The sequence below is a fragment of the Onthophagus taurus genome, chromosome 6 (assembly GCF_036711975.1).
Source record: "Onthophagus taurus isolate NC chromosome 6, IU_Otau_3.0, whole genome shotgun sequence".
Taxonomy (NCBI): domain Eukaryota; kingdom Metazoa; phylum Arthropoda; class Insecta; order Coleoptera; family Scarabaeidae; genus Onthophagus; species Onthophagus taurus.
The window spans coordinates 8021163-8048525 of record NC_091971.1 but is presented as its reverse complement, the minus strand read 5'-3'; the positions used below and the strand labels follow the sequence as shown (position 1 = coordinate 8048525).

The following is a 27363-nucleotide window of genomic DNA, read 5'->3' as shown; positions in this document are numbered from 1 at the left end:
ATCGACGGATGACAGCCCAAGAAGGCGACAACGTTGGTGATGATGGGCTCTTGAAGGATTCAACAATGAGAAGTGCAACCTACATAATGGAACACTCAAATGCCAAGAGTTCATTAAGATAACAATACCACAAGACAATGTGGTACTTATACATTTAGATATTATTAGGTAAGTGGAGATATTAATGTGAATTATATGGTTTGGGTGTTTTAGGCAAAAATTGGAATTGAAACGTTTTATTAAATTTAATATTCTTTTCTAGTTATTCCCTTAAGGTATCTACGAAGTATTGCAACTAAGAAATCTGTTGGAGAAGTTGCTTGTTCATTAGGTTTATAGTAATATTTCTTCTGCGCAGCCTCCGCTGGGGGAGATAACTCATCAACTGTTCCTTTGGAAGAAAATGGTATTGTCCCTTTTGGGAGACAACTTCGCAGTTATTTATATTCCCTTAATTTCAATTTTATTTTGTCGTCCAGGGAAGTTTATAAATTTATCTAAATTAAGCGTAATGTATTTTTGAAGAGTTTATCATAGTTTGTGTAAAAACATATTGATTGATTATATTGACTTACCTAAGACTTCCAACAGGTGGTGTCGCATATGGTACCCCTAAGAAAGCTTCAACAGTAGGATGAATATGTATCATCACACCTCTTAAAGGCCCGTACTTAGTCCTGACCACTCTCGTGCTATATTTATGTACTGTTAAAGATCCCACGGTATTATCAACCACCACCACGACCACAACCACCAACATCGCGAAGACGGAAGCGGCAACGGTACTAAGGTGTCCCGTTGCGCAAACTAGCGCACACATGACGTCACGCGATTTTTCGCGCCCAACACACACGCTCCCACATGTCCCCTTCACAAGTCCCAACACTTCTCCCCCACAAATTCAATCCACCACATCCGATAACGATATTTCTTAAAGTAATCTTCGCTCACATTTTCTTTGTTTGATGTCGATCGCCTGATTGGTGCTTTTGGATGAGTTGCAATGTTATCACGTCCATGCTTAAATCCATTTGAAAAGGTTTTTGATATCTTCATGTTTGCGTTTCGAGTTCAATTCAACGATGTGGCATTGCATATTATTTATCTGTAAAAAAAGAAAACTTTGTCAATCTTTTTGGATTAATAAAAAGGGAACAAAAGAAATTGAATTTTCGTTGTTGGATAAAAACAGAAGAAAAAGGAGAAAATCTCGTTGAAATTCCTTGATCGTCGACAGTAGCCATTAGAGAGGGCTTCAAAGAAAGTACGCGAAGTCGGATTCTAGCTTGCCAAAGTTTGCGATAGCATTTACAAATGGCCAATAAACCACCCCTAACTGACCCTAAGTACGTGCTTAGTAGGTCAGGTCGATGTTTGTCTGTTTAAAGTTCCTCGTTGTTCCGATAGGGCTTATCAGACTCGTATGTCGTGTACTCGAGTTTTGAATATAAATTGCCGTCAAGTGACCGAATAATATTTCAATTTGGATGTTAACCGCCGTCGAGTCGCCGACAGTAAATATCTCGAATTGGAACGTACCCGATTTAAGAAGGACTTCATTTATCCAAACCCGGAAAAAGCTCCGGTCTTATTAAGCTCGATTTGAGTGGGCGGATAAAAGAATTTTAAAAGATGCAAGAATGAAATTGCGCTCAGATGAACCTTGATTGCGGGGATTTTTCGTTTCTTTTAGGTGTAATTGGAGTTCAAGATAATTTTATTCCCATTTTCTGATGGTAAAGTGGTTAAAATGAATTAAAAATTAGTCGGATTTGCATTGATTGACGTAATTCTAATTTTTAAAATTTTAAATTTTAATTAGTATACCGGGAATTTCATATAACTCGCAATATATGAATGCAGTAATCATAGTTACGAAACTACTGTGCGCTTGTCCCACATAAAATGCAACATTATAGCTTAATAGTACAGGCATTGGGTAGTTTTGCAAAGGAAAAGTTTTGCTTGCAAAAACTCGTTTCGGCTAAACCTGAATGTTCTAGTTCTAGGTCTAGTGTTAGTTCTACTTTTTGTTCAATAAAAATATACCGCAATCTAACGCTGAATAACAATTAAAACTAGAACTAACATTAGACCTAGAACTAGAAATATTCGGGTTTAGCCGTGCGTCTTCATACATAGTGGTGACATTTTTTGTGGGACAAACTAAGGTACGCCCTGGTTTCTATGGAAATAAATTTTTGAATATTGCATCATAACTGAAATTCACTGTATGTAACGTTGGAGAATATATTTAATGTTTTTTAACATTACTAACAGATTATTTATGTGCATTCATAATTTGTTGAGCTATATTACTTGGTAAATTTGCCTGTTACATATTTATTAAATAATTGCACCAACCGCGTTTTAACGAACCACGTATTCCCAATAAGTTTGAGCGGCAATTCATTAAAATTGCACGTACAATAAATTTTAATTGCGTTTTATGGCGGCAACACTGACGCGCGGCGTTTAAATCATTCATACTGCGGCACTGTTAATTTATATCCAATAATTTCGGCACGCTCCCGCGCGTCGCTATTAAAATAAACGATTCCGAAATTTTAAGAACATTAATCAAAACGTCACTTTGCGGCTGCATAAATAACTTTGTGACGACGCGACGACACAGTTATTTTCTGAAAATTGGTTCTCACATACAACTTGAACAGTGTACACCATTAAATGAATGAGTATCAATGGATAGTGTACGAATACGCAGAGGAAAATGATTTACGAGGAATTCACTGTGATGATTATTGGTATTTATTCCCCCATTGTAGTTGTTAATCTATTGTCGAAGTCTGGATCATGTTGAAACCGAAATGGAAATGAGAGTGTGTGTTTCGATCGATTGGTCATTATTGAGAGAAAATGATCATACCGCAGAATCAGCTATTAAATGCAGAGTTCGTTAGAATTGTTCTCATTCTATCTAATTGAATTTAAATCTACTTGGGTACTTTTCTGATGATTTCGAATTCCCATTTCGCAAGATGTCCGTCACTTTCGTAAATGAAGTTTCACTCAGACTAATTCCAATTCACATTCTAGTATTATACGGAAGGAACGTGCGCAGGATATTTTCTCGTGGTCGACGGGCAAAACCGAAATGCACGCGCGACGTCCGATCGTAAATTTTGTTGGCCGGAGGTGCTCTTTGCCCGTGGGCGAAAAGTCACTTCGTATGCAGTGGGAATGTATTGTGGGGGTGCTAGTTCGGGACGATTTATTCCGTATTCCGGCGTCATCAGTGAGACCGGGGGCTTTACGAGTTCGAGAGCCGATAAAGTTGATATTTGGCCAGGATTCGGCCCATGACCTAAATAATGAAGGGAACGTAAAAATCGGCTTCGTTCGCGCAACATTCGATATTAAATAACGCCACCTGGCTTATCTCGTTTTATGGAAGCTCTAAAATAAATTCGGACACTTTTTCTGGACCCAAATGTCATACTGAATAAGATAAAAGACTGAGATAACTAAGAAGACATTTAAAATAATCACAAATCCGTATAGGGATGTTTTTAAAGTCAAATAGTTTGAAGATCGTAATCAATTCTAAACGACTCTTGTGAATTCGAAATGGATCTACAGAAGACTTTAATTGTTAATCGGTGAAACCCCGACGGCTTAATTATGTCAATTGTTGGAAACGACGTAGAGCGGTGGCGTGCATCGTACCTCATCGATTCCCAACGTTCACTTTAATTCTAGTCATATCCGTTCGTAGCATCACAATTTGCAGTTACTACGGTGGTAAATTCAATTAACTTATTAAATTTGCTATTTATGGGCCATAAAATCGCGCTCCTGATTATGGCATTGGATTCATTGACCGAAGAGGACGGTATGGGCCCTTAGGGCAAACTTTTAGTCCGGTACCACGTCGAAACGACGATACACAAGATCGCCGGTTATTGGATGTCTCGAACGAAACTTTCGATATCAAACTTTACGCTAGGGTAGTTTATTTAGATGAAAAACGAAAATGACTTTTTTAATTCGAAACGGTGAAAACTAGAATTAAGCGAGGTGGTTTTAGTTCACGTAAAATGTTTTTCTGGAAAGCGGAAGGGCTCATTGTCTTCGCCATGTTCATGAAACTCAAATAAACAACGAGCCCTGCGGAAAGTTAGCGTCGAAATTGCCGCGATTAGGGAAGTTTTCTTGTGCGCGTACAAAAATTACAGCTTAAACTACTGAACGTGTCGTCAGCTACAAAGTGTTTCATAAAGCCGAAGCTATTAAGCCACCTTCGGTTCGTTTAGCAGCTGGCGTTCGATCAACCTGGATAACGTGGAGAAACGGACTTTTCAAAGTGTTCGATTGAAATCTTGTAATACAATTCGTGTTTCAATTATTAAATAAAAGAAAATAAATGTGATCGTTTCTAGATTTAGACTTAACATATAACGAGTTACAGGTTTGTATAATCAACAAACCACGTTGTTGTCAAGACCATATAGTTTAAATTTCATGAGTTGCGAACCCCAATTTCATGAATATCAATAAGACGTTGTCATCACCTTATATAAATTCATCCGTCGCCTCCTCATCCACTTTCCTTAGACCGGTAAAGTACTCCTAGCAATTTATTACACAATCCGGTGATAGCCGATTGCCAACTGCTGTAGATACGTCATTGTCATCTCGTTGTTCCAAGAAGTCGTCACCTGATTTATTGCGTTGTTTTAGTTTTCCCGGAACAGGACAATATATCAAATTAGGGACTTCTCTAAAATGACATCAATCTTAATTTGTCTTTGTGGTAAGGAGGTCCGGATAAAATGGGGTGATGGCGAGATTATTGTTTTGGGAAAGAAATGAAGTTTTTTGTATAGCCGTAACATATTTTATTTATATCGGTGATCGTGTTTGGTCAGCATTTCGGTAAACAATTCCAACTTCCTCTTATATTTAGTTGTTACACATCTATCATAAATCATATAACACACACAATGAAAGAAAAACTGAAACAACAAGAGAGACAACGCGGCCAACTATTCGCGTAGATTTATGAACCGGAAGCGTCCCTTTAAAAGATTGTGAACAGAAAGATAAACAGCGAACTCGATATTTCATCCCACGACTCGGTGTATCGCGAAGGGAGGCAGATAAGCTGGATGTGGGAAGGGTTGTAGGTTGCCGATGGCCGGGATTCCCCAGGGAGCAACGGTCTGTACAAGTCAGATAAAGACCGAGGTACAATCCCGTAATTAATCCTGAGACAGGAGCCGAATGACCGAGGGAACACCGACAACGTCTCCCGAAGAACCGATGGTTTGTTTGACACGACAATGCGATTATGTACGGGGTTAAAAACCTACACATCTCACACTTTATAATATACATATACATATTCCATTAACGTCAAATTTCTTTATGCAAATTAACATTGTAAGAGAACGTCACTATGAAATAAAACCATAAAATATTTAATTTTAATAAAACCTTGGTATATGGTATCCCAAAGGAAAAAAGGTTCTGTTCTCACCCTTATAAATCACCTGGATCATATAAACCGAAAAGGTCTTGACACAGTCTTGAAAAAAAACGGTTTTCCAGCCGAGGGAGTAATGCGCTTTTTTTCCAGTTAAAAACTGAGGGGATACAATTTCGTTCGGGCTATGTCGTTAGCATACCCGCAGGGTTCAAACCCCCGAATAGCAAAAACTTATTGTTCTGCTTCGTATGAGCGCGTGACATGTCAACGGCACACGGCGGACGTCCTATTTCGAACGCTTGCAAGCACCGCAGCCGTTCGGTTTTCTACCCACTACTGTCAAGTTCAGAATTTACAAGCGACGAAGGTTGCGCGGAACTGAGGCCCTTCTGATTCAATTTGGATTTACAAATAAAAAAGAACTACATGTCACCTTCAATAGTCCGGTTTCAATAGAAACAAATTTTAAAAAAGGTGTTGACGTTTTTCAATCTTTCTGTTATGAAATCTTAATTTAGCACTAACACTAAACCTTGTACTAGAAATCCGAATGTTTCTAGTTCTTGGTCCAATTTTCGTTCAAATCTTAATTCCATCGTAAACTAGAGATTCCTTCCAGACAAAACGTGTCAACGATAAAACATGTTGATTTCCAAGTAGTAAAAGTTGACATTAAATTTCGTACGTGTTGGTATTTAAGTTTATGACATGTATAGGTTTAAACGATCTTTCTTAATAGTTTGCGTCAAAAACTCCGCAGTTATAATGTGCAAATTAAATTAAGTATTTTTTTGATAAATTTATCCTTATCTCTCTATTATAACGATACTTTTCAGCGTGTCTCTAACAGACGGGATCGGCATCGCAAAACTGGTATGCAAATACGTCGTTATAAACGTCACCGGAGTGCATTAACTCAACCCGTATTAATTATACGTCGCGATCCAATTTGCATTAATTTATGGCGTCAATTAAAAGCTTCTCACGGAAATTATTGCACTCTCAAAGACCATTTCATATACCCTTAGAACGTGGGGATTATTTCTTCTTCTATAGCGCGGAATTATACCGAATGTGGCGGCCAGAACCACAACCGGAGCTTCATTAGTTCGATGCAGCGTTTATGTGCAAGACGTTAACAATAGCGGGCATGTTTATGCATGCCTTGATTACTGCGGGATATGCAACGTTACGAGCGATACCGTCTGGGATGGATATTGCATCGTAATGTGTACATGTGTCGGTCAAGGATTGAATGTCATATGAAATTTGTGTTTATACTGATATAGATAGATCATTTAAGTGATTTATGATGCAATATCGTCTTGATAACGCGTTAATAATCATCTAAAGACATCATTTTTACTTTCATTTTTTCATTTAAATTCATATTTACCAAAGAAAATTAGCACTCGTATTAATAAACCTTTATACACCAGCTTTTTGGGACTTTAAAATGGCGTACGTTAAAGCATGGGACGGATATGAGAGAGGATTTCCGCGCGTAGTAAATTTTTAATTAACGCTTCAAGTCCTGGGTTTATAGTATTTCGGTTCTCCGTTACTAGTTCCATAATTCAGCGGAACACGAGAGCCCGTCCTCGTTATTTCCCGCTTTAGCATTTTAAATTTATGCCGGTGATTTATTCAGAGCTGTCCGGATTATGGATCGGGCAGAAACATTGCCCGCGACATATCGGCTTACTGGCCACAGACACTGATCGATTACACCCTTGTTAATCTTTTCCAACCTTAATTCTTAAGTATACAATACTTTCTATAACAGAATATCATCAAAAAGATCTATTAGAAGAAAATATAATGAGGTACATTTTCTTTGTGTCGGTTGCTGAGACTATTCTCCTTCTTCTTTCTATCACAAGTCTCATTCTTGCCCTTCCAGTTCCTGTTCAATCTTTTTCTTTTAAAACACTTTTGTAATATGATCTATTTGGACACTCTGTATTTACTTTTAACATTTTCAATCCGTGTTTTAAGGCATAATTTATATTATATGGGACAGTATTTGTATTGTATGGAATACTCATTTCCGTTGTACGCATAAAATATTTCCCACTTTTCGCTTGCGGTCCGCAATAAAATTGTTTGCCAGAACTGCTGCAGTGATGAATTGTTAATTAAAAAGCGCACATTATGAATTTTTTATGGCATAAATAGCCGCGGTTATGTTATATGCATAACCAAACACCATTCATTATAATCATTCATTTAAAACTATACGATGCATTTCTATATGTATAGCTTTTTTAAAATTTTATTATAGTATGTATTTAGGTAGTTGTTTTGTGTATAAAATTAATTCCCAAAGTTTAAAGATGATTTTTAATTAAAATTGTTAATATTTCGATGCAGTTTAAAATTTATTTTGTTAACTCAAATAAATTTAAAATATAATTTCAAGCCATATCATATTGTTGAAATTTGTAAGGCGATTTAATTTAACAATGTAACGCAATTTTTAGTATTAGCACGCGCAGCACAACTAATATATATACTATATTATACGTTCGATGTTATAATCCGGTTATAGTCCACCAACCGGTAATTTGTACTAAAATAACTTTGTATTGTCATCCCGAAATAAATGAATTTCGTCCCAAATTAACGACAGTTGTTGCAAAATGGTTATTTAACTTTTATAATTTCCAATACGTATAGTTTTAATCGAATGAAGAAAAACATCAAGATGTCGAATTACTAGTCTTCTCAATAACCCCGAAGAGTCACATTTATTACTGATAATTTTGTTACTAAGTTAAATTACTAAGTTTTTGAAGTTTCAACTAACGCAGGATTTTCGTTAAAATCTATAAATCTAAAGAATAAATAAATCCATTAGCAGTGTTTTGCCAGCAGTATTTGATGTCCTGCCAGAAGTTTCTAGTCTTCTGCCAACAGTATCAAGTCTCAGATAAGATGAATCTAGTATTCTATTAAAAACATCTTATGGCACCAATATATCTGTGGTCACTAGCTGGTTTTTTATTAACAAAATTATATAAGAAGAAGAGTAGATCTCTTCTATTGGTATCTAGTATTATATCCAGTAGTAACCAGTCTTCATCAAGTAGTAGGTGTCTAGTCTACGCCAAACAGTAACAGTACGTGATCTTCTGCAAACAATAACAAATTTTGCACCAGCAATATCTACTCATCCATAAACAGTGCCTTTCGTTAGTAAGATCTAGTTGTTCGGCTAATATTTAGTGTTCTACATGCAGTTTTCTATTAGAATACCTAGCAAGCACTATCAAGTCAATTTCAGAGAGTATCTAGAGTCTAATTAGTATCTAATTTTTCATTAGCAGGATATAGTGTTCTAGTTTTAATCAAATGAAGAAAAACCATATCAAGATGTTGAATTGTAATCTGTGAACATTGTGCAGAGGCGTTCCCACAAATTTATAGTGCCCCAGCTAGACCGAGACTTGAGTTACGACACAGTTCTATAGACCTTAAGATTGCGGTTAATTACGTATTAATGTATTTCCCGAGGGTATTTAATCCTAAAACACTAGTTTCGGGTGTTTCAACCCCTTTCGTACCAAAAACGGCTCACACTTGATTGGTTATAGCCCTGAACGTTAATTGAAATTTCATGAAATATGAAATTAGGAACCATATTTGTATTTAATGCTTCCGATATAAGACATATTGTGGCTTTTAGATTCATTTCATCTTGTAATAAACGAATTATAAAGATTTCTATAAAACGTGACGATTTCAAAAATGCTTTAGATTATCGACCTTTTCACATTCATAAGATTTGAAGTGGTTTCCTAGAGGAGTTCACAAAGCTGTCGGTAGAAACCGGCGAGGGTCGTTTCCCTACAGAATTTGACATTGTCCTATTTTACTTATTTTTCAACGATCTGAAAGCACTTGTCGCAAGACGACGTCGACTCCAAGCCCGTTTCAGGCTTTGAAGTTCATCGATCGGCTTTCAGGATCCCCAGGCTGACACATTCCAATATAAAACTTTAAATCGTATGTCTCCGCTCGCTACAAAATGTAGTGTCGAAGAGGCGGTGAAAACTTCGTCGGTCGAAAATCGCAGTTACTTCCGAAATGTTTTCCTTCGCCACCTTTTGTTGTCACCGGAATATATATATATATATATCTCCCTCTCTCTCTCTGACTCCCCCAAAATGGTAAAGAAGAAAGATTTATTCATTATTAAACTTTTACCGCGAGGGATTTGCGTAGAATTTTAAAATGATTTCCACGCAATTTTTATCGTCAAAACTGACGGGAAGTCTATTATGCGAGAACTTTTAAATAAGAAATCGCTGACGAGATTGCTTTCATTTTCCGCGATTTAAACGAACAAATGAAATTTTCTTCAAAACGAAATACCTGTTGTTTACATTTCCCGAAAAGATTTTTCTCTAAACACTTTATTCAAGTTGATCTATTGTTGAGAGTTTAAAGCGATATTAAGACATCCATTTTACTGGACAACTTACCCAAACTGCGGTCGCATTTGTATTCCGTCCGTTACTTCGCAATAACCGTTTAGCAACCGCGGATTTGTGTATGTTTGGAGAAGTTAACAGTGTACGGTGTCCGCAGGATAAGCCGTTGGGATGATAATGGCGTCCAAGTTTCGAAACAAACTTTTTCCTCTAAGTATATACTGCGGCTTGAACCCACGCGCATAACAGGAAACCCTCCATCACCGCCATCCCTATTAAAAATTTAATATCGCCAAATCGCTTCTTAAAGTTTTTCAAAGGTCCCTCGTAAAACCTCGATATTCCTCCAAGTCTATGATGCATTATAAAAAATTCGATCGTCTCTATATAAAATATACAAATTACATTTTTGTATTTGCATACTAGATTTTGATATATGAAATTTTCAATTTTGATTCATTATTTTTAATTAAACTCGGTATTGGAACTTATAAATAAATTGGCTTTTACAAATAACGTGTTAAGTTTAACGAGTTTCCTAATTATATAAATAAAACGTTCCAATTATAATTAATTTATTGTCATAAAATTATTTTATTTAATTTAGTTTAGTACATTTGTATGTAAAAGTTGATTTGAGTACATGATTTAAGGTGTCAAATATAGCGAGAAGATATCGATATATCATTGAGTTGAGAAAACCGACCCGTATAATACACAACAATCTGCGGCGAGGAGAAGTTTCGGCTGGAAAAGGGAATCGGGAGTGCGACAATCGTTTCGGCATGATTTGCGGTTCACAAAGGTCCGGGCGGGCAAAAGTTTAAGCAGAACCCGCTCAAACAATCACACTTTTACTGGCCCGATTCGACGGAGGTATTGATTTCTTAGTTTGCCGTCGCCCGCCGCCTTGGCATTGTGAATTTCTTGGCTCAGTACCAGAGAAACTTCAGATGCCTAGAAAGTTCTATTCGATATTTTATTACGGGCCTGAATAAATTTACAACTGGGCATGTTTTTTGACACCATTGAGAAATTATCGATATTTCCTTTTATTTTTAGCTAACTATACATATAGAAAGTTCTTCCAAGGTGATACCTCACTGAAATATGTATATGGGTAAGTAATAAATCAGATAATACATGTATACCAATAGTCTTGTCAGTAACACCGAGGGGTCACAATTATTAATGATAATTTTGTAACTAATCGGATTGTCAAGTTTTTGAAGTTTTAACTAAAGCAGGATTTTCAGCAGTATATGATGTCCTGCCAGCAGTATCTAGTCTTCTGCCAACAGTACCAAGTCTCAGATAAGGACTATCTAGTATTCTATTAGCAGCATCTTGTCTCTTGGAATCAATAGTCTTCTGCCAACAGTGTCTGATCTAATATAAAAAGAAGAGTAAATCTCTTCTATTGGTATCTAGTATCTTATCCAGTTATCCATCCTTCTTCAGTAAGTAGTAGGTATCTAGTCTACGCCCAATTGTAATAGTGTTTTCAAACAAATTTTCCACCAGCAATATCTACTCGTCCATAAGCAGTGTATTTCGTTAGTAAGATCTACTTGTTCTGCGGCTAATATTTAGACTTCTACAAGCAGTATCTAGTCTTCTATTAGCAGTACCCAGCCTTCTCCCTCCACCACATAGTTCTCTGCAAGCAGTATACAGCCAATTTTCCAAACATGTTATCTCTAACACCTCTCAACATCATAACTAACTATTGTTTACATCATTCATCATTCAACATCGTATCTGACATCAACCCTATCTACTCTTAATATATAGCGGGGCATCTTAGTGCATCTCAACAGTCTCCCAAGTTCTCTCAACAGCATCCTTGATACTTCAATATTCTTTTGTAACAGTTCTAAAAGAGATATTTTATAAAAAAGTATAAATCACTTAAAATATTAAGTATTCAATAATACCATAAAATATTTCTAAAAAATTATAAAGGTTCTTTTCCTGTTATTTCCTTTGGGTTTAAATCTAAATCGATATTGACGAGCCCCTACAGAATTTAACAGCGTAGGGACCGCATACATAACCAGAATTTTTAATAAAACCCCAGATCCCAATTTTGGCGAAGCCCATCCCTGGATTTATGGTCAGAACCCGCAGGCATTTCGGTGGATCCCTCACCGAACGCATATCGGCGTATTTTGAATGGCACTCTCACAAAGAGTTATTAATAAATTTTTACAACCTGAGAGACCGAACATGTCGAAGGTTACGTCGAAGCCTCTATCAGAGATATGATGAAATTCCGCGCTCAGGGAATTTTAATCACTGTCACCGCGATTGAACACAAAAAACGGTCGGAAAACAACTTCCCTGCAGGATTTTAATTGTGTCCTATTTTACCGATGGTTTTCCAACTGTCGCATAACGTGCGCGTGCGGAGCGAGCTTTGAGCCCTTCGTCAGATCCTCGACCGTTTTCGACTTTAATAGCAAACGATAAATTCCGAAGAAAATTGCTTCATAACTTATTACGTGAAAGTAATATTGGATTTTCGGATTTATTTAAAATTCATGATTTCATAAAGTTTCTTAAGTGCTGGTAAAAAAAGGACTGTTTTTTTGTGTTCGTTGTCAGTTAAAATATTAGACAATGTAATAACGAAATTGATTTCTTTTGAGATGTTACCCCGAAATTAATAGGCGAATTTAATTTGACCCGCGTAACAGCAAGTGACGTGATTACGTTTCAAAATAATTACAGTCGACGCCTCGAGGCTTGCAGGTCGACCTCGCAATATCATTAACGATCCCTTAAATTTAACTAATCACCCAGTACACCGTCGCTTGTTAATCCTTTCCCAGGATGTCGTTAATTCCGGAAAGGAAGTTTTCTTATCCCAGCCTGTTGAACTTCAATATTAATGTCTTTTTTTTAATATAATGCATGATTTTTAAATGTCAGCTCGTCTTTTTGCGAAGTAACTTTTATTTATTAAATTCTCGAAGAAGTCTAAAACTTTTAAATAAAACCAGAACATCAGAAGTGTCTGTATAATAGTGGAACTTTTTGGAACGTTTCAACTGCGTGAACGAGATTCAAGTTAGTTAGGCATCCTCGTTCAAGATTTTATGAAAATACTTTCGCAGGTTGGAAGTTCTCTTCAATTCTGCCGTTAATATAAAACTATGCGTACAACCTTAACGAGAGTTTATCACTTCCAAACTGATTTAATTACTTTTTTCGCAAACTATATTTTCACGCTATTCAGGAATCTTTCCATTTATGTGTTAAATTCATTGGTGAGGATTTTCCAATTTGCATAGTTTCTGGTGTAGGGCTTAGGATAGAAGGAAATGGAGTGGAGTTCTGTTCTCTCCGGTCATAATCAGATCTGGGAAATGGCACATTCTCTGGTCGTATCTAGTTCGCGGTTACATTACAAAATCATTTGGAACGGAAAACAAAGCACTGTCCTACTTCGATATCCCAGCGGTTGGTGCTATCTGGGCCAAAGCCTACCGCGCCATTTCTCCTTCCCATAGCCACTGCATTATATTTTAAGCACGCAGATGTTGGCTATTGCCGCCAGATCCTTTTGTTACTTTCCGCTGCTCGCCAGATAATTCGGGGCAGTAAATTTCGTTTAATTAACGTTTCAGCCGGTCCGCATATATAACTGAAATTAGGGGAACCGAGCGACTGCGTAAATGTGAAAACGGAATGCACAATTTCCGTGAATTGCACTTTTAATGCTTATGCTACCTGTTCGTAAAAGTTTTCGCGTGAAGTCATTTTAATTTTTGTTGAAACTGCACTTAACTGGAAATTGAAATAGTTAATTTTAACCCCATTCATTAAACTAAGAGTTTATTAGGTACAAGATTAGTTTAGGTTCAAACTACCTTCTTATGCAACTACTATATGAGAATATGAGAATATTACATATCACCAAGGTTTATTTCCGCAACATAGGTGCATAAGTAAGTCAAGTAACCGCGGAAATGTGCAACTTGTACAAGTCTGGAATTGTTCCAAACCACGTTATCAACTAAAATGCATAATCCGAGGCATAGTTCTCCTTAATGCATATAGTTTCCTAAACTTTAATATTTAATCCTATACCAAGGCGATATATACAACATCACTCACTCAATAATTTAAGGATGCCTGAAGATACGTTAATTTAAAAATGAAAAATGTGATTAGGATTAAAAACATAGTAATATTTTGAACATCGCAGTTCATGGCAAATCGATTTATTATGAGAAACACGACTCGACAGTTTGCAAACTTGTCGAGAACTAAGTTCACAACTATTACGAGCAAGTATTTCGATAGATACTGCGCTCTAAACTATTCATGAACTAATTATTTTAAAGACGAATTCAATACAGACTCTATTAAGATGCACTTTAGATTCAGTCTTGAGTTTAACGCGATTGCTTAATAACTATTTAAATGGGTTAAATCTTTGATGAAAGGCTTTGATTTATTTCCAAAATTATTTTGGTTTCAGTTTTATTCCAATCGTGATTTCGTGAATACACAAAATCCCCATAAACACATAATAAATGGAAAAATGCACATCACTCTTTAGTAGTTTTGACGTGTTATTTGCTTCTGACAGCGATTAGCTTCCATTATTGGCCCATCACATTTACCTTCATCAACATCGCTAATGGAGTGGTGGTTTTTTTGCAGAAAAAAAGAATGCTCCTACTTTGAAATTCAGGTTATAATTTTTTTTTGACCTGTCAGAAACGTCAAGAAAAATTTTAGTATCACGATGTAGTAAAAATTTAATAGCAAAAATATGTGTAATGTATTACTTACCCTTATTGCATATATGTGTGTTGATAATTATCACATTAATATTTTATCACGTATGCGTTACTATTGCTATAAGACGAGGAGCAAGAAGAGGCAATCCATACTAACAATGCGGTTACCACAAAAAAAAATTGGAAACTTTGTCAACGTTGTGTCAAGTTATAAAATATGGACTGATGTAATATATTACACGGATGTATTTTAGAGGTTTCAATTAAATGAGTAAATATCTTACTAAATCCTTCTTGTATTATTTAAGGTATTAAATTTAAATACATATTTTCGTTATACAAGAAACATATTTCTAATACATTCAATTATATTAATCGATTCTAATTGTAACAACTTGAATGAGTGGGACCAATACAGCAAGAAACAGATTTGCATATCTGCCTCCGACTACTTTATCAAGTCCTGAGCATCATTGGCATGGCACGTAACTTGGTCAGACAGTTTCTGGTTGATAATCACGCTGCTATCTGATTCCTACGGAAGCTATCCGGATTCACATAAATCTCCGGTAATTTACTGCCTTGGGTGAGCAAAAGGCGATTAATGGCTCGTTCGTCCATCGGATTGAGCTGCGCCCTCACGACGCCTCGGATAATCACGCGAGATAAGCCGTACGAAATTACACGGACACATTCGTAATGAAGGTACGTCTCTTGCGATTAAAAATTGCATTAATAACATTCTCGCATATTTATGACACTGACAGATAACAACAATAACGAACGTCTATTTGAAATCATTATCTATTACCAGTTGTGACCAACGTAACAGTTAATAATTTCTAGAAATTAAGCAAAAATCTAACTGAATCTAAGAATGAATCTAGGATCAACAGATTTTTGACAGTACCGATGAGATGATAAAAGATTACTTCCGCACTGCCACATAATATGTCGTTGGACGTAAAGTTCCACTTTTCACTAAAACTTTTCATCTCATTATGTGGCTACACCATTAAGTTTCCATGTTTTATTAGCATTTTTACCCAAATCGTTTGTACTAAATAAGTTTTTTTAACCTTCTGATGTTTGTTATTTAGATGCAGTCGGTGTATTCGTAAATAAGCAAAATATAAAAATATCAACTATGAAAGGAAACTCCGAGAGTGGAAATGTTATTTATTTCGATTTAATAAAACCCACAAAAATTGCTGTTTACATAAAAACATATATCTTGTTTTGTACTCGTTACTCATTACTTCGTGACTACAAAAAGCTGGTACGGTATTTCTTTCTGTTTTTCGATTTTTATGTTGAAATGTGCTTTCGAAATCCAAAAACATATTCTGTGTAAAACAGTTTTACACAGTCGTTTCTGCCACTCTTTAATTATACGGGATACGGCTCGCAACTCGCTTCTATTTCTGCAACGTTTGCATAGCAAAATTCGAATCGTATGCGAATTTGCAAACGGTGCTAACTATAATTCCTAATTAATTAACGAACAGAAATCGCGAAATCATCGAGCGTAATGAAATTTTAACCTGGTAATCGTTAATTTCCGTGGTCGATCGATCGCTAAAACCTTTACCTGGGATACGTCGACAGATACGAAAGGGGAGTCAAAGAGAACCAGCACCCAACGGCTTCACTAGCGCGTGAATGGCGACAACAAAGAGAACGGAGCCTTTAACGACGTCCGTCTTTGCGTCCAACGGTCGATTATTCTGCTGTCACGTTGTCACCCATTTGATATATTTCTCTTTGTGGGCTTCGGTACCGCCGCTTGTGCTACAAGAGCTCCCCACCAGATCGTAACCCTTTCAAGGCGTGTTACGATGCTCCTTTTACAAGGACAGCCAGCTTTAAGGGATTTTCAGAGTTACATTTGGAAATCCAAACAAAAAATAAGTCCATTTTCTTGAATTTTTGTATATTTTATTGACTTCAAACTAGAACTAACGTAGAATGTTTCTAGTACTACATATTTATAAATATTAAGCTAACTTTAGTTATTACAATTCTGGTATCGGAAGGGTTATAAATTTTGGTTAAGAGTATTGTTGGAAAACGTACAAGTTAAATCCCAGAAAGCCCTCTTCAGTTTACAGATCGAAAGCGGCCGATGGAAGCTCTACTCGCGGATCTGTTGGTCGTCACGTGGTTTCATCCAATTTACGGGACTTAGCTGGTAACTTCCCGAATGAGTTATGGTGACGTAGCGGAAAAATGCTTGCAATATACCGTAGATACGTGCTGAAAATAACTTACATTGTGCTTTCGGATGGATTGTTCGAAAGCTTAACTTTTATGATAGAATAACGAATAGGGTAGGTAGACAATTCTTAATTGCCTCGAGGATTTAATAATCTGCGGAATTTATGGGCGATTTTTGCGGATTCTTTGCTTGCCTTCTCTCATAAATTGCACGCTCAGACCACAATGGGGCCTTCTCGGCTGGAAATATGATAAACGAGCTATCGGCGATCACAGATTTTTCAATACTTTATTTGCCAAGAACAAAGACTGGCCGAACGAGGTCATCAAAATTAATGAATAAAATTTTATTTTAACTATTTCATTTTGACGATTTTACACGAAAATAAAACAAATTTTTCCAGTCGTATGATTCGCAGGACCAAGCGCGTTTCGATATTTTAATTTAGCAATTTATATGTTAACTAGACACCATCGCACATTTTTAATTTTGCGTTCGAGTTGACGCTCGTCGAATTCCGATTTATCAAACTGATTCGCGCTCGGAATGGGAAAGGTTCATCTCACGGTCCTTCCTAAACGAAAACCATACCAATTTATCAATTTCGATATGACGATATGTTTACTTTATTATATTGAGGGATTACCACGGTAGTAAACGATAAAACGGTAGTAATATTAATAAAGTTGATTAAAACTGCAATATGTCAAATAAATTTGAGTTTTAAATTTATATTTCATGCATATTAATTTATTGGATGTTCTACAAGAGTATAACATTTTAGGTTATAATATGTTTTTCATCAATATAATCACGATTATAACTTTTACAGGTTGTCTGAAACAATTTATGCTCCCTCACATTTTAACTTTGTAAGCCATCAAGGAAAGTAGAATATTGTGGTGTAGGACACAATTATGCCGCTCGTAGTCAGACATCCATTAGAACTTTAATGGTGCTACGAGGAAATCCTAAAATATTCCCGGGTTTGACAGTGGCGATGTTAATAAACAACTTAGCATGTCTCATTCCAGGAGAACTGGTTCACAGTAGGTGGAGTACCTCTTCAGCCCACAGTCGAATCCTATGTTTGGCCAACGCAAATGATATACAAACTGCAAGCTCTGGCCCCACAAACGCTTTAGCGCTGCCCTCTCATGCTAGTTCATCTGGAGCTACATTGCCCCCAACCCCAGAGTGACCTGGGACGCAGATCAGAGAAACTCACTGTGTTTAAAGTTCTTTTACCGTCATTAACCAGAGCCGACACCGTTTTCACAGCCTGCAGCGCCTGGAGAGCGGCTTGACTATCTGAGTAAAATCATCATGTTCTTCACCCCTCTCTCAAGAAATGTTTAAGCACCCATGTCAATAGCAAATACTTCTGTAGGGGTTGTAACCTTGTTTAATTCGAAGTATCTGGCAGTATACTCCTGCTCTGACCAGAGAATTCTCGATTCAGGACTGCCGTTCAGGCACTGCAATCTGGTATCAGGCATTAATCACTGATAGTGATCCCGCCAAATCCATAATAGGAGTTCCACCGATTTTTTAAACTTACAATGATTAATATTCCATTACTACACAAAAATTATTAATAAATTGTGAATATTAGTGTTATTAGGTAGTTCAAACAACTTTGTCAATATTTTCGTATGAAGTGAGTTGGGAAACATGAATATCGCGATTTTCCTTCATCTTAGATCAAAGGAAGCCCACTACAACCAAAAAAACCAGAGAAAAACATTGTGTAAAAACAGTGTTATCTCAAAATATTTTGTTTACCACGTTATTCCTCAACGTTCTAGTGTTATTGTATAATTTTTCAATAAATTTTTATTAATTCTATATAAAATTGAATATACGAAAAGGTGAAACGAAATATTTTTATTTTTTTGCTTGTGAATATTTTACTTTGACAATTCGAAGGTATATTTGCGGTAGGAGATTTTTGTGGTGTCACAATAATTCGAAAAACAAATGAAATATTCGTTATGTATACGCAAATTTATTCAAAAATTTGCCGGCTTACGCACGCGGGTGCGTCGTTTCCAAAATATGAGCGTCCGAAACCGAGCATTGAAAAACCCAATTTCAGTCCGATTAATTCGTAGCCATTCAATATAAATCCGTCCGTAAACTGACGGTTTTGGCGTTTTACGAATAAAAAGTGACCGAACGGGGTTCGCAATTGGAATTGGTCAATTCTCTCACACCGCACCGATGTGAAGTACTAAAAAATATTTCGTCAAATTGTTGAATCGTCAACAACTTTTCGGTTTTCTCTTTAAAGGAGTTTGCTCTATGTTTTTAAGAATATATATCAAAAATAACACTAAATTCTCAAAAAATCAAATCGAACATTTTAAGAATAATATAACTTCCGATAGATATTATTTTTAATAATTTTTTTTTCTAATTGCAAAATAAAAGCTCAAAGTATTAAATAACGTCCACGTTGAAAGCGTTCTACTATGGAGCGGCCTTAATTAAGAATAACAGCCCTTACTCCGCGAACTGTTTACTCAAGTGACCAACTCCTCCCTCCTTCTGCAAAACAAAGTCCCTCTTCCACTTTGTTTGTAAACAGTTGATGAATTTCGTCTCACGTACGGCAAACACATATCTTTCTAAGCCATTAACACTTGACGGAACGGGAATAAAAGGAAGGCGACGAATCGATGTTTTTAAACCCGCACGAAGCAGTCTGGCACAGGTTCAAAGCTTTCGAACGTGGAACTTGGGACACACAAGAAAAATAATTGATGTTTATGCTTGCCAGCAAGGGAGTTTCCACTACTTTTTTTCTTTACTGAATATACGAGAGAGTTTCGAAATGAAAATCTTAAAGATTTTAAGCCCACCTACATAGTCAAGATATTTTGAATTGCATCCGGCGTTTTTTCACACACTTTTAATGGTACGAAGAAAAATAAACAACCACCATTCTTTATGTTCTGATGTAATCCAATTCAAAAGTTGTTTAGCATTGAATTTATTTTTTGAAAGATGTTGACATAAATATGGTTAACGTGGTAGGTTGGAAATAGGACACGAGGGACAAAGATGAGTTCGTAAATTGTCGGGTTGAATTATTTATGGAAGCTATTGTTAATTTCGGCGTGTTGACGTCGAGGACCACATATACGGCGATCTAAACTAATTTTCAGGACACAATTTGTCTAACGAGCTATGCGCCTGTAAACTGTGGCAGTTATCTCCAACTTGGTATCAACAGTAATTAAGATTGGATGAACTAATAGGCTCCAATTCAGTGTGGAAGCCACTTTGCCTGGCCTACCCCATCGTCGATCGCAACTTTCCCAGTTTCAGAAGGAAAGTTTTGGCCGCTGCTAAGCTCGTCATATAGTTCAAAATACAAGGGTTATAATATGATTATAATCAAAATGGTTTAACCTGGTTTTGAACCTACATTAATTTAAATCATAATATTTTTATATTAACCGGTGACCTGTTCAAAAGAGGAAATTGTACGCGGTAATTACAATCTACATAATGTATTCCATCCAATCCAATTTTCAATTGTACCTAGAACATTTGCATAATTCGAACTTCCACACAGAATTTCTGTTCGACATTACACTGTAATAGAGTATTACGGAAATGCAAATCACACGCGCGATAGAGATTATATAGACCATTTTGCTGCTTTAAATAAATTCGAACGTAACTTGAAATTCGTGTACAACTTCGATTTTATCTAGAAAGACTTGAATTGAGTTTTTGTATTTTATTAACAATAAACACTTCACAATAACCCGAATTTTTCTAGTTCTATGGCTAGTATTAGTTGTAATAATAGTTCTAGTTTTAGATCAATCGCACTTATAAACACTTCTGTGTTAAATAAACAAGGTGTTCGCGGATACTTTTTCAATTGACACTGTAACATTAATGCACAAACCGATATTTAAAATAAATATTTTTTGTTATTTTAGAATTGAAATTTTCAATAAAGCCCCCTACCCTTTATAAAAGTTCATGATTTTTTTCCCTTTTTGTAAAAATATATCTTTACACCGAGGACAGCTCTAACTGGAAAGGATCACGGAAACGATATAAATCATCTGGGAGTACGTACAGAGCAAGAAGGAAAAAGCGCACACCGTTAAACGGTTCGGTATATAATGCTATTTAAGGGTGATTTATCTCCAACTCCATAAATACATAAACGGGCTATTCTTGTCTTGCTCACTGCGGAGGTACGGTACTGTATCGCTACGGTTTTGAAGTAAACGTTTCCTCCTCCAACCTTACCTACGAAAGACGAGACCACCATTCCAGTTCAGTTCATCTTTTCCACTTAGCTGAATGCTTCCATTCTGATCAGTTTACTTTACGTATATAGGAAGGATAAATTTATAAGTTCTATATTCCATTTAATTTAATTTTACTTTAGATTCACTCAATTAATGCTGTATTCTTTTAATCCCGCTTTGAATGAAACTGGTAGTGCGTCGAGTTTAAATTATCTTTATACTCATGAAACACGTTCAGATATAAAATTTCAATGCAATTGCGTAACTGGAAATGATACTTTACTTGAACATCTCCTAAGTAAAACAACAAAAATATCGAGAAAGAAAATTGAATCATAGAAATATACTTTTAACGAAGTGATTTTTGTTATATTTGAAAGATTTATTATTTAATCTCGAGATTATTACTCGACTTTCTCGTTACTACGAGTTCGAGCTAAATGTCTTATTGAACGCAATCATCAAGCCTACGTGCAAAGGGAGGAGTCGAGTGTTGGTGTTGATCGTAAATATTTTTGACCGAACATAGAAGGGGAGTTACTGAGGTTTACTAGGTATTTTGCTCGGTGTTTGTGACACCCTCTATGTTAACGGCCACCCTCTTACAGATGTGCAGTAAGTATTATTTTGATATATACAAATAATAACTTTAGTGTGACTAAATTTGTTGATACACATCAAAGCACTCGGAGCATTGACGTGCCGACCTCGAATTCGAACGCAACGTGTTCATTTCAGCTGAACCAGGTCATTGTTTAATTCGGCTGTTCCAGTCTATCCCATGGTACGAAAAGAGATCCCGGATGGTCGCAGTCCGCATCGCCTATATCCCTCAGGGTGGAATTAATTATTTAGGCTTCGCCGGTTGGACACCACTTACCGATTACGCTCTCTCCGTCCATCCATGGTCCAAATCATCGTGCTCCTGCCTCTACTGATCCCATTAGCAACGCCACAGCAAACACCTACATATACCTGATGTATGTTGATTTGTACCTTTTAATTAAATTTATTTGATAAAGCTATAACGAACCTCGTTTGAAAATCGATACTTTTACTTAAATCGATACTGCTAATTAGGTTATGGTTGTATTTGAATTTAGCATTAGTTACATTTGAAGACCTTGCAGCAATAACGAGGCAGCTTCACTTTTTGTCAAAAATGAGTTAAATACACTGTTGCATCCAATAAAATAGTAGCCATCAGTTGGTGCAACAACGAGGCACCAACCGAATGAAATCCTGGTAGGGCACTGTTAAACGGAGCTGCCTCCACCTTTAAATTATAGCATCGGAAAGCTATATTTTTATATGTATATATCATGAAGCTCAGGATAAAGACACCAAATGAATCAATAAGTTTTTTGCAGCAGTTTATTACAAACATACTGAATAAAAATGTTGAAACATTGTATTTATTTTCCGACAACTGTGCTGTGATTTGCTAATAGCCAGAGCTGATGGACACATCCCTTTAGAACCTTCAGCAGCTGCGTATTTTACACAACTGCCATTAAAATATCAAAAATTAAATAATGTAATGACGTTTAGCCGTGTTGAAAGACGCATGTCTAAACTAGAAAGTTTCCAATTCTAGGTTTAATGTTAATTCTAGTGTTAGTTCTAGTTTTAGTGTATTATTATTATTGCGGTACCCGATGGCATTATCCTAAATGGTTTAGAGTGTTTCTGACGTATTAATGCGTATGCTCTCCCCCAAGTGTATCACGTGACTACCAATTCCACATCAATTAGGTGTAGAACGGACTAATTAATCTGAATATCGATGGGAAGTAGACAATCAATTAAACAAGGCTATATTAAGCTTATCCTCAAGTTGTTCTATAATCTAAAATGATGGTATATGTTTTCTCATAATGAAACATGTATTTTAAAGAGTTTAATGATAGATGATAACGACCGTTAATTATATCGGCAACGAGGTTCATTAATGCATAATTTGCATATGTCAACACAAATATTGAACAAAGCCTAACATCGGTATGCAAAATGTTAGTAATTATAATAATATTAATTAACATACAAACACCAGTATTTTAATTAAAGATAATAAGAAAAATGTGTTTCTGCCAAATTACATTAATTACATATACTATATTAACAAAATCAAAGATATATAAATTCAATTAGATTAGCTAAATAATAATGGTTATTATTCCATAAATTACTGTTTGTTTGTAAAGTCAAATAGGATTTATAAATCGAAATGAAAATGGACAAAAATTGTACCTATACGTGTGGTAAAAGCTTTCAGCTTGGAGGCGAGATGCATATTTAACAAGACTTTTAATGGAACGGTAAATCCTCAGGTGGAAGCAACGTACCAAGGAGGAATAGTCGAAAGGAGTCCAAGTTCGATAAGCAATAAGAATGAAAAATAAGAATAAGCAATAAATGGAAAATGGGAAAACCATTTTATAGCAGGGCCGATCATCCCAACGCTACGGTTTTGGTACTATACATTAATATTTATAATGTTGGCTGCCTTCGTTGGTACCGTGCCTCCTACATAATTCATCTACGGTGGCGCTCGTGTAGTTGTCCCTCTGGTGGCGTCAAAGTGCACCGCGTGATAATCGAATAGGATGCGCAGCTGTGCGGGGACGCTTTGATCTGCCCCACGTAATCGCACGACCACCGTACATGCTAACTTGTAAACGCGCCCTCAAAATCACTCATTAAAGTTTGGCACTGTCACATTGTCGACAATCGATCGATTCGTTTCCCGCTTATCCCCCCTGTATATCTCTCTATATTTTGAATTGTGTCGTTATCGCGAAATCGATGTTTAATTGGCGAGGCACACCGCTCCCGGATGTGTAGAATGAGATGTTCGGATGTTGCCGTATGTTTTACGATTATGACATCGATAAGCTTATCGTTTTTACGTTTTACCATGAAAACATATTCAACTTCGTACGCTATCGAGTCTTTAATGTGATTACCAATCATATATTTTTTAATTTTTTGTGGGGATCCATTTTTGGGGATCCATATTTTGTCAGCGTGGTATGCGGTTATTAGAATAGAACGATCAACGTTAATCAGCAGTTGTGAAATATGACCGACCCGGTAATTGCCCCTGTCCGATATTGATTAAATGAACATAATAGGCGGGCTGTACAACTAAACTTGCTTGATGTGAGTATTATTAATCCCTTGGCTTATTGTAAACGGCCACGTATATGTGCAAACAAAACGAGATCGTGATTATGGTTATGTACCTGTTTATACCTTATAATCTAGGTTAGAAATATATTAGTATAATGAACATTAAATAGTTTATAACCTTGTAAGAATAACTCTTTTATTACTCGAAAAAATTTGTCACTGATGTCGCATTTAACAAAGGTGGTTTAAACATCATCGATCAAAACGCGTATTAAAACCACACTGTTTCTCTTCTTAATCTTAACCTCTTAATTAAAACCGTCAACCTTTGGATAAGCTCACAATAAGAACCCCGCAATCTTTTCCTAATATCAAGCCTTTCGTTTTCTTAATCCAAAGGAATATGTAAATATAATGGAATATCACCAACGATGAAATTAGTTATGGGTTAATCTTAATTGGATGGATACGAAAAATTTTCTCGGCTATCACATTTCTCTATCGATTTTAGTTTCTAAGTAGTGGTAGATTATTTAATGTAAATCATCCATAGTGGATATTTCCACTGTGTTAATAATGTACAAAATACTCCGTACAACTTTACAGTGCACCTAAGTGGTGTCATGGAGTACACATAAATAGAAACCTAACAACATTTCGTAACATAGTTAGGCACAGGCTGCTAACTGGCGGTGTAAGCTGTAATCCTGGCGTTGCGGTAACTAGAAGCCATGTGCAGTTGCACAACATTTAATTCAGAAAACATTTGGAAAATTTGTTTCAAGCTACCTTTGACGTACCCCGTCTAATTACCTTCCAGGAACATAAGTTCCTTCGCCGTAAAGCGATTACGAACCTCGGTCGTGCTGTTAATTACAGGCGAGTAACGTTATCCTACGTGCCCAGGGCTTATCGCCAACTGCCGGACAAATTCGATAAACTTCACTGCTTCCGAGCTCTGAAGTTCGGCTCGATCGACCGTGGTCACTGCATATGACGAAAGCAAGAAACTGGCTTCCGGCTTGTTCGCGGCTAAGTACTCAAGAGCCATTTAATTTAACTCATTTAATAACGAACGTACGCTCGGTGTTGTTACGAAACGATGATAACCAGTAGTTTTTAAGTGGGATTAGAAATTTACATCTTATTATTGTTTATTATTGCTTTGTGTCAACAACTCGTCGATCCGAAAACTAACGGCACGAAATAACTAGTCCCCGTAGGATGCCTTTTTTATTGCGGATCATAAAAAATTTTGATTATTTTTATTGATCCTTTATAGCTCCAACAGGACGTTACACATAACCTTGTTTATTTTTTTTTAATGTTACGACTCGCCTTGTTTGTTCGCGTAGTAAAAAAACGCAGTCATTTTACATGGTATATCCATGTATGGCGATAATATTATAAATAATATTGTCATAAACAATAGAGAAGTGAAATTTACCGGCTCCTCCACCAAAATTTTAAGATGTGACGATTCAATGTTAAAGCGAGCTTTTAACCAGTAATTAAGTTTATCGATAGTTTGAAGTTATATTCTTGAAATAGGTTCATATTGGGGAAATATATAGAATGAGAAAGTAGAAGGTAGAAAGTCGCTTTTCGATGAAATAACAACGCGTTGCGGCAATCGGCAAATAATTGCGGCGGAATAGGTTCTGGAGCTCGTTGCACGCCAAATATTCGAGACGTAGCCCGAAGGTACTCTGATAACATTTGCTTTGCTCGAACCCCGAAGCGTTCGCGAACTTCTCAGCACGTTGAAACTACCTATGCCCGGCGCGCGATCAATCCCTAATTGAATCCAGTGCACTAGAGAACCGCTCCAACAATTTTTAAACCCCCGCGGCGATGTTCGATAAAACCAATTTTAAGGTAGCAATTCCTGAACGCGCCCTAAACCTTTCATTAACCGCAAATTTGCTTGTTTGGGTGTTAACGGCTTCACATTCTTACAAGTCTAAACTCAAGCTTCAATTATTTTTCAATTTTTATCACAAATCTTGTCTACAATAGTATATCTAAGTAATAATAATGATTGCGGTTTTGTCTGCGACCGAATGTTCCGTAAACGTCGTTTGGTATCATTTCCGGTGTACGGGGAGCAAGCGTTATAAGCGTTTAGGGTGACACTCTGAGCGATGGACGTTATTTTCCAGTGAATGAGATTGCAGGCGTGCTAGCGGATTCAGGATGAGGACGATTTATCAGGGAGTCGTCATCCGGCTTGATAACGTGCTGCAGTTAACTTTAAACCAGGACGAGCTGTCACAAAATTCGATACAGCTAACCCTGGCAACGACGTCAATCTGCGTTTAAACCTAATTTTTTTATTATATATAATTAAGATTAATGTTAAATATAAAAGGATTAAGATTACATTCAATTAAATAGTAGTTAATAACAACACAATCCCGTTTGGAAGCTTCCAATGTACTCCTTTGTCCTTAGAACTCTTGTCTAGATCTTTGGAACATCCAAGATTATTTCAGAGCGAATCAAAATGAATTATGGGGTCGCCAACTATTCCCTGGGTGTCTTTGTTGAACTTTAATAAACTTTAAAATAATTTCTTGTAGGGTATGGCCGAGATAGCGGCCGTTAATATTCGAAAAGGGAAAATTAACCTGACCTCAGGTACTGATAACCTCGTCGCAATTATAAAAGGAAATTTCTTAATTAAAGCAGACACCATTTGCACCGCCATCTTTTGTTCGGTGCCTAGTCGTAAAAATAAACAATTTCTGTGCGACCGGCGTTGCGCCAGAATTTGCGTTGATTATGCAAGTTTAGAATGTTAATAAGGGGTGCAAGGGCAAACTTAATTACGGCACACTTTAAAGCGTTCGCTCATTTTTTTTACCTTAATTATTAAGAGGCAAGCAAAATGATGCAATTAAGGTCGTAATTGGATTTGTTTGTTCCTTCTTTGCGAGGAAAAATGGCCCTTGTACAGTATTGTGACGGTACACGGTCAAAATGAAGCGGGTCTAATTTAAGATTTCCACTATTGTTTTACGTAATAAAGGTCAATTTGAATAATTCTCGAATCTTTATCACGGTGATTATGAATATAGTAATATAAGAACTC

General features: G+C 36.4%; 1 protein-coding gene across 2 annotated transcripts in view; it reads right to left on the bottom strand.

The window, feature by feature from the left end:
• LOC111427698 (Neuroligin 2) overlaps positions 1–27363 on the bottom strand; it is a 105533-nt gene that overhangs the window by 68300 nt on the left and 9870 nt on the right. For both annotated transcript variants that reach the window (XM_023062935.2, XM_023062936.2), the window contains exon 2: positions 576–1105. In XM_023062935.2, the coding sequence (XP_022918703.2) occupies positions 576–820 (245 nt within the window). In that variant the 5' untranslated portion in view covers positions 821–1105. The remainder of the gene's footprint in view (positions 1–575; positions 1106–27363) is intronic.